Source organism: Amia ocellicauda, chromosome 23, assembly GCF_036373705.1.
Source record: "Amia ocellicauda isolate fAmiCal2 chromosome 23, fAmiCal2.hap1, whole genome shotgun sequence".
Classification (NCBI taxonomy): domain Eukaryota; kingdom Metazoa; phylum Chordata; class Actinopteri; order Amiiformes; family Amiidae; genus Amia; species Amia ocellicauda.
This window is the reverse complement of record NC_089872.1, coordinates 13,547,692-13,565,881: the sequence shown is the minus strand read 5'-3', so window position 1 is coordinate 13,565,881 and position 18,190 is coordinate 13,547,692. Positions and strand designations below refer to the sequence as shown.

The 18,190-nt window shown below is 38.5% G+C and overlaps 1 protein-coding gene across 4 annotated transcripts; it reads left to right on the top strand.

The window, feature by feature from the left end:
* The first annotated feature begins 2,061 nt into the window (after nt 1-2,061).
* papolg (poly(A) polymerase gamma) lies at nt 2,062-14,385 on the top strand. Of its 4 annotated transcripts, XM_066697221.1 has the most exons (23): nt 2,062-2,214; nt 3,291-3,464; nt 3,998-4,064; nt 4,431-4,512; nt 4,817-4,926; nt 5,222-5,275; nt 6,612-6,723; nt 7,140-7,229; nt 7,312-7,450; nt 7,659-7,731; nt 7,828-7,948; nt 8,160-8,244; nt 8,387-8,440; nt 9,142-9,261; nt 9,629-9,738; nt 10,087-10,208; nt 10,292-10,455; nt 10,599-10,705; nt 10,795-11,024; nt 11,177-11,266; nt 12,895-12,954; nt 13,186-13,303; nt 13,448-14,385. In XM_066697221.1, exons 1-22 carry the CDS (start codon nt 2,198-2,200, stop codon nt 13,282-13,284), a joined length of 2,280 nt encoding a protein of 759 aa, XP_066553318.1. In that variant the 5' UTR covers nt 2,062-2,197; the 3' UTR covers nt 13,285-13,303; nt 13,448-14,385. The 4 variants fall into 4 exon arrangements, with proteins under 4 accessions (XP_066553318.1, XP_066553320.1, XP_066553317.1 ...); XM_066697223.1 differs by having other exon boundaries at nt 11,177-11,260; nt 13,186-14,385; XM_066697220.1 differs by having other exon boundaries at nt 13,186-14,385.
* The last annotated feature ends 3,805 nt before the right edge of the window (nt 14,386-18,190 follow it).

The window sequence follows — 18,190 nt, the reverse complement described above, 5'->3', positions numbered from 1 at the left end:
CCTGTGAGAAATTAAACGTTTGTGAGTTCAAAATTAAAACTTAAGGTTAAATAAGGGATTGAACACATCCAAAATAAAAGCACTAGTAAGAACACTTCTCTTATGTAAGCATCATTCTTGCATTAAAAGTTTGGTCAAAATAAGAGATATAACCTATTGGAGTGTTTTACCTTTTTACTGGGTTTTTGTATTATTTGTATTTTTTTTTCTGTGATTTATCTTAAAATTGGGCCTCATAAACCCATTTGTTAGTTTTGGAAAAATGCAGTGGAACAGGGCAGTGAATGCTAGTGATAAGCACAATGGGATATTTTACACCTTTCAGAAACCATGGGGGGTTGGGGGTAATTCTGCCAAGGTATTATGTAGGAATAGCTGCAGACCTGTCAACCCTGGACATTTGTTTTGAATAGCACATCAGGGGCATAAGCTAACGACACTTAAAATCGTTGCGTGTGTTTCCTCAACATTCCTCAAACCGTCCACCAGAAAACAATATACTTCAAATAACAACTCCTTTAAGTAAATTATTAATAAATAAAAACAGAGCTTCTGTAGCTACCTGAAAACAAGTATATGTAGCTCATTGCTGTTTACTTTAGCTCTCAATACAAAGACAACATTTAATGAATAAATAAAGTGAAGAGCAGCACAATCAATCAATAATACCCAAAATAATGGAGCACTTTTTGTTCTAGCAAACCTTGCTATGCTGTACATGGCTGCAAGAAGGCATCACACATGTTAGTTTTGTTTCCAACACTCAGACATGAGATTGTAGAGTCAGAAGGCCCGAAGGGAAGAGCCAAAGGTGCTACAACCTCACCAATGGGGTATGGGGGCTGCCAAGGCCCCCTTTGGGGTCCACGGGGGAAGCCCTTGTATTGGTTGCAAGGGGGTTTTGCCAGGGATTTCTGGCTATTTCATGAGTGTATCTGGCACTAGAATGATATAAAATAGCAGTGAACCTAATCAAAAATCAGCCCCAGAGCTTCATTCTGCGGTTGGTGTTTTTATGTTCAGTATTTGTAATACTCCTTTAACACAAGTAATTACGGTATGTTCTTGTTCGCCCCCCAGCCTGCAATCACTGCTTCTGGCCCTGAGCGCGTCTACACCGCCGTTTCTGATCCGGATCAAATGCGTCGGCAGCGTTTCATGCCGGCGGTGTGGACGCTCGACCGGCTCAAGTTCACGCAGAGCGGCGGCTTTTGATTAAAGGCAGGCGGCAGACAAACAGCCTTCGCATCAGTGCAGCAGATAAGAGACCACTTGCCGTATTATAAATAAAACAGTTAAAAGTACCACTAAATGGCTTGTTATTGTATGCTACCAAAATATATAAATAACTGTATTTTTATTTTAAACGATTCAGTTGCGAAAAAATATGCAAGTGCATTAGTTTAACATGTTTGAAAAATTCGTGATGGGATAAAATGACAGTTTGTGATATAGCTCTGTGTCCTAAAGGATTAATATATTAATATCATTAAGTTTGGGCTTACGTGCTAGTGCGCATGCGGAGACCCCTGTGGCGGGTGGAAGCGCCTGCTGACTGACAGACACGTACAGAGACGACACTGCAACACTGGCTGAATTCATGATTAAGTCACACTACACTAACACATTGTAACCACTGCTTACAACACACACGTCTTACTTCCATAATTTATATTATACCAGTAATCATAATACTACCAACATGTACTTCATGAACATACCTGCTATATTTTAATACTAACCTGCTTAGTTATAGGCTACATATTTCTGATGCTTACTACCCCTAACCTAAATTAAATACCACCATATCAAATAATACACATCCAATAATATGTAATGTAAAAAAGTACAATCACATGCAAAGTAGCTCATATATTAAAACACTCAGTTAAGTAGCCTAATAATATATTTCTTTTAAATTCTTACATGCATATTGTATATATGCAGTGTTAAAGTTAAGTACTTAAATCTGCAACCCCTCAAAAGAAAAAAATAATACAATATCTTCCCCTGTCCATCTTTAGGTACTTTAGAGTTAAACTGGCGCGGTGGCTCACGGGATAGACCGTGCCGGTGGGCGCCATATTGGAGTACAACTATTGTTATAAATAGGGACAGGGGGGCTGCTGCTGGCTGAGTTTATATGTTTTCAAGAAATTAATTTTCAATCTAGACGAGGAAAGCTCCACAGGAGGTCATGAGAGAAATGTCAGCGTAAGTGGTTCTGCCGCCTACATCGTATGTAAACCTCGACGATGATGTATCTGTGGTGAGTTGCTGAAGGAAGGCAGTGTGCATTTGGTCTGGTCTTGATCGTGGATTAACAAAGGGCCTGCGAGGTTTGAGCGGAAGAAAACGTCTCCCGGGTTTACGAGGCACTGCTTATTTTCTTGTCCAATGTGAAGAGCATGATCCGAAGACGTTATGTAAGTTGGACGGGCGGGACACTGGAGGTTTTGTTCGTGTCCATTTTCCCGGATTGACGAGTTCCGGTAAAGTTGCCATTGTAAACATGACCCACAAGATGCACAGCAAGCACACTGCCATCTCGGTCTTGAACACCGTTAATAACCGTTAGTTTGAGACCATATCTCCAAACTATTGAAGTGCAATTCACTGTTCTTCGTCTCAAGGACCGTCTGCATTGCGATCCGCTTGTTTACAATCCGTGTTGGGGGTAACGCTTACTTATGCTTGTATTTACGTTAGCTGCCGTATTTTGTGTCGCTGCTTCACTGTGCCGTGGAGCTCCCTTCTGGGTGTTACATTTTGCACATGGATGAGCTGTATTGGTTGATCTTTCGGTTTTGCAAGGCAGTTTAGAAGCTTTTCTCCACCATGTAAATATGCTGAACTGTAGTCTTGTATTTCAAAGCAACGAGTGGGACGTGGTGTGCTGGTTTATGTTTTGGACTTCCTAACTTGTGATCATCCTTAAGTGACCTACATTTTCACTCCTGACAGTTAAACCCATTTGCAGTGAGACGGTTGTAGTCTGGTTGACATCAGGTTTGAAGAGGAGCAATCTTGTTTTGGCTAGCAAATGAAAAGGAAGGGTTTGGGGATGAAGACACTTCAGTTTTGTCTATTCATGGTCAATACCTACCATCCAATGTATAAATGTGGAACCAACTATTGTGATTGGTCATTTAAAAGTATCAGTACACTTATAAATTGCATACCAGTTTAATTCAAAATAAGAATTCTATTGGAAAATAATCTTTTATAGGGTGAAAATACTGATATAAAGTTTCCCCAAAGTTATAATCATTTTGTTTTTGTTCTTCCAGGAGCGGTAACATTACGCTAGGGGGACAGCAGCAGCAGCCTCAAAAACATTATGGCATCACTTCTTCGATCAGCCTGGCTTTTCCTAGAGAGATTGATCACATGTACACACAGAAGCTCATTGAAGCAATGAAACCTTTTGGGGTATTTGAGGACGAAGAAGAACTCAATCACAGGTGACTGTTTCACTTGTTTAAAGACTCTGATTTTTGCTTTTTATATGGCCTCATGGCTTTCATAATTATATCACAGCATGGTAGTGTAGATTTCCATCTTCACAGGCTTTGCTTGGGATGATGCGTGTGTTTGCCTGTGCACCCTTTATATGCAGTCCATAGTCGGCATAATTAAGGCATAGCAATATAAGAGGTCTTTCATTTTCTATTTAGGACTGCTTTGTTTTGCTGCTGGTTTGGGTAAAAGTACAAATTTGGATGCAACTGTGAGATTGTGTAGTTGTGTAGGTCTTGCCCATGGCACTCAGCAGTGACAGTGTTTAATTATGGGCACAATTGTTGCCATCCATGTATGAGTCCATGACATTAGTGTCTTAGTTTTGGTAAAGTTGTATAGTAACAGAAATTACATTTTGAGAAATAAGTCTGAAATTGAGTTTTAGAAAACCGTGTTGGACTACTTTAAACAATGTTCCCCTAAATTTAATTCAGATTTGCATTAATAGTTTTTGTTTATAACCATTCAATTGCAGGTTGGTTGTTCTGGGAAAACTTAATTCTTTTATTAAGGAGTGGATTGCAGAAATAAGTGAAACTAAGGTAGGTGTGTTTTAGATTATTTTGCAACTGTCAATATGACATTTCATGAAACCTTTGTTTTAAATCTTTTAATTTCCATTACATTCACCTTTTTTTTTTTTTTTTTAAATCTGTTGGCATGATGCTGTTCATGCCTGCATAGTACATATTGTATGTGTATTTACTCTGTAGAAGGGAATGATGAGCATTGAATGAGTAGTGTGCATGTTACAATTGATTTGAATCTGTGAAACCCTTCTAGCTGTGCTTATGAGCCATTGTGGACAACTTCTCATAGGCCTATTCTATGTCAATTATAAAAGTGTATGTCTGAAGATTAATGTGAATATGTTAGTCACCAGCTATCTTATGTTTTTGTTCTTACAGAACCTACCACCCTCAGTGGTTGCCAATGTTGGAGGGAAAATTTTCACTTTTGGGTCCTATAGACTAGGAGTACATACTAAAGGTATATTTTGTGTGATTTCTAAAGATAGTATTTTTTAAAACTTGTTGCAATTTTCACTTTCTTGTACCCTAATCAATTTTTCATTTTATTGATGCATTTCAAAATGTTAACATTTTAGCATTGCTTTTAACTTATGAGGCCAAGCTAACTATATTCATCTGCCTGCTTTGTGATTGTAGGATTTCAAGCCTGTAATTTAACAGAACAATATCTTCTTTAAGAATGTGTAAATGGATGAAACTGTTTTGTATATCGGTTATAAGTACTCGTGCAATGTGAAGGCTCACACTCTTTCATTTCCCAGGAGCGGATATTGATGCACTTTGTGTTGCTCCCCGCCATGTGGAGAGAACAGACTTCTTTCTGTCATTCTTTGAGAAACTAAAACAACATGAGGAAATTAAAGACTTGCGTGTAAGTAGACCATAAATATTAACGTGAAGAAGCTTCTGCTGTAAGTGCTAGTCTATTAATTTAAGCAATATTAGTGTGAAGTTTTATTGCTAGAAAATGTTGCTTTATTGCCGGCGACATCTTAAAACGTATTGATTTTAATACTGTTAAAGTTGTGCGGTTTATTTAATATGTTGACTGAAATGTCCTCTTTTCCCTTGGTTGTGTGTTGAAGACCAAACCGCTTTAGCAGTACCTGTCTACATTGATATATTGTAATATTCTTGAAGTATTCACTTTTTATGTTTCATTACAGGCTGTGGAAGATGCATTTGTTCCAGTTATCAAGTTTAAGTTTGACAGGATTGAGGTAAATGCAACTTATGTATTTTTAAAGAAGTGCAAAATAGATTGCAATTATTGCATTAGACTGATTCTGACTTTTTCATAATTGTCTTTGAGGTACACTTATGCTCCGTTTCCACTGGTGGACACGTCCGACCCCGGACGCTTAAATGGGTGTTTCCACTGGTTAAGCGTCTGGACACGTCCGTGTTTTGTGGCCGGTTAACTATCTGGTGCCAGACGTGGCTGTAAGTGCCAGTCACGCCCCCTAAGGAAATCTCTCCACTTCTGAAAGTGAAGATGTGTGCTGGACTTGTAGCTGATCTCTTCCCTGTCTGTCTACATTATGTGGGAAGATATAACCTCAAGTGCTGTGTGCGATCACGAAGAAATTAATTTTATTAGCAGCATGGAGTGAAATCCACATACAGAAACAATGACTGCTTACAGTTAATATCAGAGTATATTAAAAACTTGGATTTCACAGGACCCAGTACATTTTATGAACAGCTGGACGGTGTTTCACGCCGTTTTGGAAATGGTGTGCAGGACAATCTGCAGAGACAATCGGTAGGAAGACGAACACGATTCATTTAACGTATTCCCATTTAAAAGTTAAATTAATTAATAAATAAATACAGTAGATCTGGGTTTCCGTCTAAAACATTAAGGACTGGTTTAATAAATGCGTCCATAAACACCATACCTGAAACATGCACACTTTAGTTATAACCTGCTATATTGTAGCTGGATGAATAATCGTGAAACGTGTGTATTTTGTAACTGTAACGTACCCTGGTTAAGGACGTCTGCTAAGTAAATTTATAAATAATATGGCAAAATATTGTTTGCAGTTACAAATCTGCAGAAAGACTAATAAGTTAAGGGAGTCACAGTGCCGTTTAAAATCCATATATACTAGCACAAATGATGATCATACATATTTGCTATTTAGTATTATTGTTGGACATGGAAACGTATTCTTATGGGGACGTGCTTGTCTGAATATAATGTTGTCTATACACGTTTAGCTCTTCCTAATATCTCTTAACAGAAACGTGTATTTATTACGCTGTTTACAATCATGTAAAGCAGAAAGAATAAAATAGACACAAGTCCTTTCCACGTCAGGCTGCATCGCTCGTAGTGTTGATCTCTGTCTTTGTTTTTAAAACTAAACTCAAACCAAACCCACAATCGCTATGTTCTTCTAATAAGAGGGACGGACTTCACAATGGCCTGCTTTTACAAAAAAAAGCTCTGGGACGCATCCGGCATGGCATGGAACGGCACGAACGCTTAAGCCAGTGGAACCGAGGCATTAAAAGCTAACTTCCCCTTTTCCCCTTCCCCTTTGTCAGATTGATCTTTTGTTTGCAAGGCTGGCATTACAATCCATTCCAGACAATTTGGATCTTAGAGGAGACTCTCATTTGAGGAATCTGGATATAAGATGCATTCGTAGCCTAAACGGTAAGTTTATATAAATCTGCTGTTTAGCCAATCATATGCATGAAAGATAGAAAGCACAAAAGGTACTTGCAGTTAATTTATAAGTGTGGAGGCTCTGACATTAAGGTTCACAATGCTTTAGGTTTCTTAGGAAGTCTACTGCAGAGTCTGACTGTAAATTGGGGCCACGTCTAACCCAGTTTTGCCTTTTTGTTTTCCAAAAGTTGATTTCTAATTCGTATAACACTCCTCTTTTACAGTATATGACTTCAAACTGTTAAAGTTCACAAACATGTATTTAAGATCCGAGGAACTGATAAACAAAGGATTTATAATCTTAAAGATTTGCTTATGAAAGGATGTTTCGTAGTGTTTTTGGCAATAGTAGCATCTGAGAATAAATGTTTTGTATTGACTTTCATATCCTGCTTCTATAGGTTGCAGAGTTACTGATGAAATTCTATATTTGGTGCCAAACAAGGAGAATTTCAGATTGACTCTTCGAGCTGTCAAGCTATGGGCAAAGCGTAAGTAAACCAGTCGGTAATGGGTAGTGTTGAAAACCCAACTGAACTTCATGCGATATGTTAACTTCAAAATATTTTGTAGGTCGTGGAATTTACTCGAACATGCTTGGCTTTCTTGGGGGTGTCTCCTGGGCAATGTTGGTGGCAAGAACATGCCAACTGTACCCAAATGCAGTGGCTGCAACTCTAGTCCACAAGTTCTTCTTGGTCTTTTCAAAATGGTGCGTAGTCACTGTGTGTGTGTGTGTGTGTGTGTGTGTGTGTGTGTGTGTGTGTGTGTGTGTGTGTGTGTGTGTGTGTGTGTGTGTGTGTGTGTGTGTGTGTGTGTGTGTGTGTGTGTGTGTGTGTGTGTACAAAGAGCACTTTGTTTACAGCTCACAATGGAGAGATGCATTAAGGGATCCTTGTGCTAATAAACTTTTCTTTCAGGGAATGGCCCAATCCTGTCCTTTTGAAACAGCCTGAAGAAAGCAATTTAAACTTGCCAGTCTGGGATCCTCGGGTAGGTGTAGTTTTAAGTTGGCAAAATGTGTATATATAATCCCTCCCTCCAGAATGTTAAGGATGGTTTACAATGGACTTTTTGTTTCCCCGCTAGGTTAATCCCTCAGACCGATATCACCTGATGCCGATTATAACGCCAGCCTACCCACAGCAAAACTCCACATACAACGTGTCCACATCCACTCGCACAATAATGAGTGAAGAGTTTAAAAACGGTAATAGTTGATTTTGGTAGTCCTGTAACATTTGAGGACATAGGCTTGTTTTAGTTTTCTAGTATTTTTTTTTTTTTTTTTATACTTACTAGAGGATGAACCTAATTCATAACCTCAGGTTGCATTTTTTTAATTAAAGCATTAGTAAAGCTTCTGAAGTAATGTTTTTACTTAGCTGAAAATGTAAGTTAAACTCTTTTGTTCTTGAAAGGTCTCAATGTAACGGATGAAATTCTTCAAGGCAAAGCTGATTGGTCAAAGCTTTTTGAGCCTCCCAGCTTCTTCCAAAAATACAAGTATGTCTTTTGTTTGCATTTTCCCTCACAACCCAAAACATTTTAATTTGTACTACTGGACTACTTTTTAATAACAATTTAAAATAAAACCATACTCCTTGGAGACGTGTACACCCATATAAACTAATTGTACCCTTTGCAGGCATTATATCGTGTTGACAGCCAGTGCATCTACAGAAGAGAACCATTTGGAATGGTAAGTTTGTAAGTTTTCATTCAGCCATGTGCTGTTCAAGATGCCCAGATGCATCTGCTAATCCAGTTACACAATGGCTGGTAAGAGTGTCTTGTCCTGTACTTAATCACTTGGGTTGATGGCTACTTAAATCAATTGAATCTTGATTGATAACATGATGCAGTTGGATTTGATGTAATTTAATGTTCTCCGAACTGTTTGAGATTTAATGAAAATAAGAACATTTCAGATACTTTTATATAAGCCTTTTGTGGTTTATTTTCAATCCACTTTCCAGGGACTTATTTCCTTTTTGTATTGGATATTGTATTGGATGTACTTTCATCAGATACAAATTAAGCTTTTTAACTTGATCACTAAACTGGAATTTTTTTTTTTGGTGGGGGGTTTGGGGGTCATCTAGTCTTAATACAAGCATGTATTTTATATACAATCACGAGGAATGTATATTAAGTACTGTCAACTAAGTTGACTGTATAAGTGTAAGGAAACGTATTTACCCTTTCCAGTGTTTGTTTTCAGGATTGTTCTGGTGAGGGTCTTGCTTAATAACTATGATGAAATTTGTAAAATGCATTTTCCTCTTATGGTTATCCATATCATTAACATCACAATTGGTAAGACGCATGTAATGACGTAATGACTAATGCCAATTTATGAGTTGAGTTGTCTGACCATGAATGTTAACCTTTCATTTTCAGGATTGGCCTTGTTGAATCCAAAATCAGGGTTCTTGTTGGGAATTTGGAGCGCAATGAGTACATCACACTTGCACATGTAAACCCACAGTCTTTTCCTGGGTCCAAGGAGAATCCCAATGAGTGAGTCACTTTGCTTTACACCCAATTCTCTCCTATTAAATGTATTTACTCTTGAATAGCAAAAACCCTCTCCAACTGTAGTTTGACTTCAGATAATGTATTAAGAAGCATTGTACCCAGAATAACCAGCAATTTGAATGAATGTTATCCCCTTCAAGTGACCTTTTCTCTTAAATGTTAGCCTATGCAGCCTTGGTTTATTTTAAATCAAGTGCTTGCAAATTTAAGATTGTCCACCTGGGGGCATTGTTTTGCTTTTATTTGCCTAATCTGGTGTTGAATTATTTAGGTAGCCATGATTTTTAGTTTTAATTTGCACTTCATAGTGCACAAATCCTATACAAATACATAAATCTTTATTTTCCAGGAATGACTTTGTGTCCATGTGGTTTATTGGCATCAACTTCAAAAAAGTTGAAAATGCAGAGAGTGTAAACATTGACTTGACGTACGATATCCAAGCATTCACAGACACCGGTAAGTTTCCCTGGTTAGGATAGGAATTCTTTTTAAAACATTTTGGTAAAATTCACAATCCTAGTGTAATCTAATTTTAATTAGCCCCTCACCCTCACCATAGTCCTAGTCGGACGCATCAATTGGTAAATGTGTGACGAGTTTGTGAAAGACAATGGTCCATCTCGGGACATTCACCTTAGCATTTTGACATCTGGTTTCACTCAATCAGTTCTCTCTTTCTATAGGCATAGGTTGTGTACATCTGTGGAGGCAACTAAATCACTGCATTTGGAAAACCTACAAGCTTCAGTGAGCTAGGAAGCATTTGGTAAAAGCAAAGGATAATTGTTTTTTTTTAATCTAAAGTATACAGGCAAGCAAATAACATCAGCATGTTGAAAGATGGTATGAAGATTGAAGCCACCCATGTGAAGAAAAAGCAGCTCCATCAGTACCTGCCACCAGAGGTTCTACAGAAAAAGAAAAAGGTAGTGTGCAACTCCAAGTTCTTGCATTTACTTCCTATAAAAAGGAGGATACCTCTTATGTTCTCTCCCCTTTCCGTTAACAGAGCATAGCAGAAATTAGTCGCACCTCGAATGGAGGAGGGTCTAAGCGTGTTTCTCTGGATGGAAACCCACTGGACAGCTCCAGAGACACCGATTCTGGGACACCCTTTAGTTCGCCCACTCCAGTGAGCAAACCTACCAAACCAGTCACTGAAATGGACGGCAAGTAAGTGGAACTGAAAAATTGCTTTAACTGTATATTAACCATTTAATAGACTGCTTAGGAAGTGTTCACCAACATAGAGGAACAGGGAAAGTTTGAAGTAAACCTAAGTTCTTTCTCTCTCCTCTTCCTTCTGTTCAAAACAGAATTACACCAACCAAAACACCTGCTCCTTTGTTCACGGATGGTTTGCCAGCCATTGATGACTCTCCAGAGCCTGAACAAGGAATGTCCATTCCTGTGATTGGATCCAGTAGGTTTTTTTTTTGTTTTATTTTAATTCAGATTCTTGCCATGTTCATTCAATTTGTTAACAATGTGAACTTCTGTTCCTCTCTGTAGAGCCAGTTGCAGGCCCTGTAGTGAAACCTGCGCAGACCCCTGCTGGCAGCACCATCCCTACAGTTGTAGGCAGGAACGTTATTCCTCGGCTGATCTCGCCAAACACCAACCAGCTCCCCCCTCAGCCACCTAATGGAGTCCCCAACATCGCCAGCAATGGCACTGCCCCTAAAAGACCACATTCTCCTTCGCTGGAGGAGTCGCCAAAACGCCTCAAAGACGCAGAACAGGTTAATTACATGCAGATTTACTATTAATTTTCCATCATTGTTAAAGAAACTGTAATCTGCCACATGTCTGTAAGGGAAGGAAATCTGTCTTCATAAAAGTAAAGTCTAAAACAGTAATGCATCTTACAACAAATATAACCTTTTTTCCACAGCTTTTGTCCCCTGAGGATTCTGCATTTAAAGAACCTTTCCCACCTGCCGGTAATGAACAGGAATCGGGCGATAGTCCGGTATCGGTAAGCGTAAGTAATGTGTCGATTGCCTCACTACTGAAGAGGGAAACGTGAACTCTTCTAGAAACAGACTGGACTCTGCATTAACAATTGCAGAAGGGTTGGGGACCAGGTTTGCATAAAGATAAGGTCTCTCCTTACACCAATATTAAAGGATTGTATGTGATAGATTAGCCAGATCCCACCAAGCACACGGTGTGCCCTCCAAACCAATACACCCTTCAAAACCAAATGTATGTATTTGTCTGTATTACTGCCAATGCTTTGAGTTGCTTTATCCTGTTCTATGATGGACTATAATTGCATACTTACAGGTGTCTGACCCAGGATATCTTCCATTTTAAAGAAATTCACAACTTTGTACGCGTTTCGCCATATGCGCTGAGCCATGTTGACTATCCAGTTGGGGCTGCTGGCTTTCAAAACAAGGTTATGCAATAAAATGTGACGTCGTTGCAGCCCTAGGCTCTGCCTTCAGGCTAGCCTCGAACAAAGCACGTTTGTAGCCACTCCATGCTTTACAAAGCGCTTAATTTGGCAGTTAGATGCGAGTGGCTGGATTTTGACACAGCAGTGTGTTAGTCAGTGCTGATTTGAGTTTTTACTTGGTGAAAGATAAACTCACACCATAGCTGTGTATAAAGCAGTATAAGGATGTGTCTTCCACATTAATGCTTGTACTAATGCACAAATGGATGCATTAATAAATGCATGTTTTGTATAAACGTGAACACTGCTTTGTAGATATTGAAATGTACTATATAACATGTAGATAATGTTCAGAGCTGTGTACACAGTCAGAAACAAACTAGTCCTTCATATACACGTGCCCTTCAATGCCACGACACTAGCACTATAAATCCAGCTGTCTGATTGGACTGATTATTGATTTATATAGGGAAAGGTTAGTGTTGGAGCTTAATTGAAATTTAAATTAATTCCTGCTCCTTTATACAGGTCTATGGGTCTTCTGGTAAATGCCATTTCACAGGTACAGGTGCAAGATGTGGTTATTAATTTTCAGACACTGCATATTGATTGCCTTCATACATACTAGTACAGCTCTCAAGTGTCAGACACCCACTGATCATGCAGTGAGATTGTTACTGAAGGGTCTGCTAGAGAGAAAATGGCGTCCACCTATTCTTAAAAAAATAAAATAGATTTTTCCAAAATACATCTTCACTTCAGACCATCTGTGACATTGCCATATTTGAAACAAGATATACAGCTAATGGACTTAATGGTGGTGCAGTTCCCCTTTTATTAAGCTGCTTTTCCTCATAACTGTTTTATTAAAACCAGCACATCCACGATGTGGAATTTATAAATTCATTTCGGGAGTAAACAACTCAATCACACACTCTTCCGGTCAAAGAGTCAACAAATCCCCAGCGCTTCATTCTTTTGCATCCCACCACCGCCCCTGTCACTGACCACCTCTGCAGCAGTTCCTTGGCTCAGTCCCTGACCCGGCTCCAGACCGTCATTCCCGTAGCCAAGAGGATAAGCCAAAATCAAATTGCATTGCCCACCCCAATGCAAATCAGTGTTGTGAAACTACTGAAGTCATTGTGTACTTTTTCCAAATCTCTGGTCACCGCTCATGCAATCGACTTTTTATTTTGATTTAACAGGAGAGTCTTGGAGGAGTCAAGCCTATGCCAATCCCAACAATCGACACTTCAAGATCGCAGGTACGGCTTATTACAATCCATCAATGTGGTCAGTGCATACTTCTGAGACATTAATTGGCCTTTTTCTTTTTCTACCAGGATATAGCTGAAACTCCCTTATCATATTGCCTTAAACCTAATTGGTCTTCCATTTGTTTGAAAATGAGAAGCAGGCATGAATGGCAACCTTTCCCCTGATCTCTCTCACACACGCCACCCTGTGTATGGTCTTTGTTCCTCTATATTTTACAGAGACTTCCCAGCAAGGAGTTACCCGATGCATCGTCCCCATTACCCACCAGTAATCTCCGTGTAATTAAAAACTCCATCAGACTGACCTTGAACCGATAACATCAGTATCTCTCTCCAGGTAATTAATTTTGTATATTAGTATATAGTGTAGTCTATCTTTTTAAGGAGAAACATTTCTAAAATGCTGTTGTCTGCCTGCAGTTATCCTGAATGTTTTGAAAGAATGACTGCCTATAACTTGCTAGGCATCTTTTTATTGAAGGTGTAGTTTTTGCCTACGGACACTTAGTCATGTCTCCTGGTAATCTGAAATCCACTGAATCAAGACCACTGGAGGATTCTTCTTTTTTCCCTCCTTCCCCCTACCTGCTCTCAAATTTTCTCTTTTAAATTGCCTTAAAAAATGAATACATTTGAGCTAAATGTTTAAATATATACTTGTACAATAGAAATGTAAATAATTCTTTGAAATCACTGTTCAGTCATTTTCGATATGCATACAAATGTAGTTTTTAATAACTAAAAATGTTTAAAAAAAAAAAAAAAAAAAGCTGTTTTGTTAATTGTGTATCATTCTCCGCTGTTTTTGTCTGAATCAGTCTTTGCAATTTAAGATGTGGAAAACTGCTTCCCAGTTGTTACTGTACCTCTAATCAAAGCAGATCTAAAAAGCTTCAGTTAATGGGTGGGGTGTATTGGGTTGAACTAGCATTATTGAAATGGTTACATTTATTCTGCTGTCTGTGGACAGTTGTCCTCTTTAACAACTATTAAAGACTGCATGCCTCCCATGGAGGCTTCATAGCAGTTCATATCTATTGCATATCAGTTTGGTTTACCTTGCACCCATTCTGCTGAGGTTAGATGTACAGAAACAACAATTTATCGAAGACTCATTTATTACTCATTCTTGGGGTTCTTATTTTATTTATATTTACATATTTGTACCATGTACTTTTTTTTTTTTTATAATGCAGACATTAGTTTACTTTCACATCAACTTGCTTATTGTAAACCCGCTTATGCAGAGTGTACTTGCCGCTGTAATCGTTCATTGCAAAACACACAAAAGGAATGAAAATCATCATAGTCCATTTGGGTATTGTTTTTGTAGCACAAATTGTATCTGAAAGGGTATTTTTGTATGTCATGTATGAAAATTGCCATCTTTAAAATAACAAAAATGCATAAAACCCCAAACGTGTGTCCCTGTCTGTTCCTGTTCATATGACTTAACCCACAAATGCCAGTCTTTTCTGAATTTAACCTTGCATTTAAAGTGTCATTTCAAGTGTACACTGTCCTGTTATTGACTTAAATGGAGGACAAGTAATGCCACTAGAAAACTATATTGGGGGTAGAGCATATTTTATGCTCCAAGTCCTTTGGTGTTTTGAATTCACTCCATGCATTGGAACGCCTTCATATCAATCCACATATCCAGGATTTTTATTTTTTTCTCCTGTCTTTCAAAAACTGAACCCTTGATTTCACTGCCCATGTCAGTTACATTAACTTAACTTCCTTAATGTGAGATTTCTACTAAACCTTTGTATTTATATCCCATAGTTAGAGTTAATGAATGTATTATCAAATGCCCTTTAGCCCTTCAGTTGTCTCACTACACCTTTCAATAAATACAATGCTGTAACTACAAGAAACTACAATATACCATTTTAGGCTAACTATTCTAAATGTATTACGAGGAAGTACAAAATGCATCATATTTTGGTTTGATTAAGGTGAAAGTAGAAGTGCAGTAATGCCAGAGACCTGCTTTTTTGAGCTACATAAAATGCATGACATGGAAAAGTGGACCAGTCTGGCCTTCATCTTGAGGGTGGGGTTATAGATGCACCACATTTTAAGGATTCATCTTTCCTGAGAATCCTCCAACATATGGGTAACTTACAGGAATCTGCACACTATACGATGCCAGTAAGCTGTAATTTAGGCCACATTGAACCAGTTCACTGGTCAACCACGTTTGTGAATGTCTTGGATCCTGGTTCAGTTGTGTTGGGGAATCTACATCCTGGATTGCCTCTGCAGACGACAACATAGGCGAGAATCCACTTGAACCAAAAATCAGTCGGTCTCTTGTCATGTGGAGAGATGGTTAGTCTGGACCTACAGGTACAGTAAAAGTATGCTGTCAGTTTTGGAAGTGAAATTTCTTGCACAAATTGGTTGCAAAAGCATAGTGGCTGTAACTTTTCTATGTTGGGTAAATACTTTTTGTGTATTAACCTCTCAAACATTAGCTTATATGAAATGTTACGAAGGCAGCTGTGAAAACATGCTGTAAAGTAAGAATGCTTTCAAAAAATAGACGTGTAAATAGATTATCAATTAACTAAATGCAAAGTGAGTGAACCGAAAAATCTACGTCAAGTCCATATTTGGTGTGACCACCCTTTGCCTTCAAAACCGCATCAATTCTTCTAGGTTCACTTGCACACAGTCAGGGATTCTGTAGGCATATAGTCAGGTGTATGATTAAACTATTATACCAAACAGGTGCTAATGATCATCAATTCAATATGTAGGTTGAAACCCGATCATAAACTGAAACAGACAGCTGTGTAGGAGGAATAAAACTGGGTGAGGAACAGCCAGACTCAGCTAACAAGGTGAGGTTGCTGAAGACAGTTTACTGTCAAAAGTCATACACCATGGCAAGACTGAGCACAGCAACAAGACACAAGGTAGTTCTACTGCATCAGCAAGGTCTCTCCCAGGCAGACATTTCAAGGCAGACAGGGGTTCCAGATGTGCTGTCCAAGCTCTTTTGAAGAAGCAGCAGTACTCAGATGTCCAGCAGTGCCATCAGCTCAGAATTGGCAGAAAACAGTGGGGCCCTCGTACTTTCTACTTTCCGGACAAGTCTGGTCAGAAGTGGCCTTCATGGAAGGCTTGTGGCCAAAAAGCCATACCTCCGACGTGGCGACAAGGCCAAGCGACTCAACTATGCATGAAAACACAGGAACTGTGGTGCAGACACTCCTATCCAGGGCAACTTACATTTGTACCCATTTATACAGCTGGGTATTTTACTGGAGCAATCTAAGTGAAGTACCTGCTTCCAGTCCAGAGCCCTAACCACCTACCCACACTGCTGCACATACATGAAGAGAGAGAAGCAACTGAGGCTGCCTAAATCCACAGAAGAACTGTGGTTGGTTCTCCAAGATGTTTGGGCCAACCTACCTTGTGAGGTCCTTCAAAAACTGTGTGCAAGTGAACCTAGAAGAACTGATGCTGTTTTGAAGGCAAAGGGTGGTCACACCAAATATGGATTGGACCTAGATTTGTCTTCTGTTCACTCACTTTGCATTTAGTTAATTGATAAATATATATTATCATATCTATTTTTGAAAGTATTCTTACTTTACAGCATTTTTTCAGCCTAAAACTTTTGCTGCAATGTATAAAAACTTGGAACTTTTTATATATACTTTTGGACTGGTTTAATCAAAACCACATTAGCCTATTGGTAGGTGTGTACCTTTCATAATCTTACATTCAATGTTTACATATCATATTTAATTTTGTTATTCTCTTCCTCCACTTTTATAAAAAAATTCAAGTAGTTTTATCTAAAAATGTGCATTCAGATTGAACATCGAGTTAGCTTATTTAGATGGGGATATCCCACAGTGAATGTATTTTTACATCACCCAACACTGAAATGACAGAATGAATGAAAATACCTCTAAACGGTATGTATACAAGAATTTGTATGAAAGTACAATGTATCCTTTGTATCAAGATTTTCTTGTGTCAGACTGATTTCATAATGAAGGGCGTATTACTAAAAGGAAAGTGCTCATCATACTGTGTGGCGATGGATACCCGATAAATCTGACATCGTTCATTATTCGTGCTATCTAAGAAAAAACAATCTCGATGAACAGTATAGTTTGCTGTAAAAGGAGATTTGTACAACAAAAAAACAAAACAAAAATCTGACGTAACTTTTATGGTAGTCTAATTCTGTTCAATGTAGACCCTGCTATTTGCAACACTGCGCAGCTACCTTGTAACGCAATACTTCCGCATTCGCAGCATGGGAGATTCCCAAGTGCATTCTGTGGGCGTGCGTGTACTGTTTAGAATGGGGATTACCCTGGATGCAAAAGCAATAAGCACGCAAATAAAATGGTATATATGATCCAATATGTGTGTGTATTTATATATGTGTACACGCATACATGTACGATATTCTAATCACTAACTACTTTAATGTGTCAGTTTGTCCTTAAACAAAACCGAAATGATTGTCATAACTAAAAGGTTGCTAAAATCATGCTTATTCAAATACTTTTTCCGTAGTGTACTTTCTCTTGAAACTTGGATTTTCGGAGGATCTGCATATTGTGCTTTGTCTAAAAAAATAAAAGAGCTTATATTTAGGTAGGATTCAGTCGAGGTGACGTCAGCCGGCGGCAGTAATGCCTAACCTTTTCAAAAGGTTGAGGTTGAGCCGGTTGTGCGATTTACACTGTGTATAAGTATATAGTTAAGTAATTTTACTTACAAGGTCGAATATGTACTAGTGTGTAAAGTGGTTATACTATAGCATACCTTAAAATCATTGCATATGCTGAATCCTGATGTTTGATATATACAGCACCTATAGAAAATCTACACCCCTTTGAACTTTTAACACATTCTGCTGTTTCAGTGCCTCAGCTACATGCATGGGTTTTGTCTACACACCATCTTCTAACATCTCCACACCCCTGAATTTATACTTTGTGGAAGCACCTTTGGCAGCAATTACAACTGTGACTGTGTTGGGATGGATCTCGACCAACATTGCAAACCTAGATTTGGCAAAATCTGACCATTCTTTACAAAACTGTCCAAGCTCTGTCAAGTTCCTTGGGGAAGTCAAGCTGCAAATGTTTGATTTGGGAGGGGGTTTTAGGTTTAATAAAGTGCATTCATTATATTTATTCCAGTAACAAAGTCTACCTTGTAAGTACATTCTCATTACTCT

Bases quoted from the DNA above. Each gene is read 5' to 3' on its own strand.
- papolg (XM_066697221.1), top strand. The intron at 9,262-9,628 runs GTGAGTCACTTT...TTTATTTTCCAG, and splicing joins TCCAAGGAGAATCCCAATGA to GAATGACTTTGTGTCCATGT. The intron at 12,955-13,185 runs GTACGGCTTATT...TATATTTTACAG, and splicing joins TCGACACTTCAAGATCGCAG to AGACTTCCCAGCAAGGAGTT.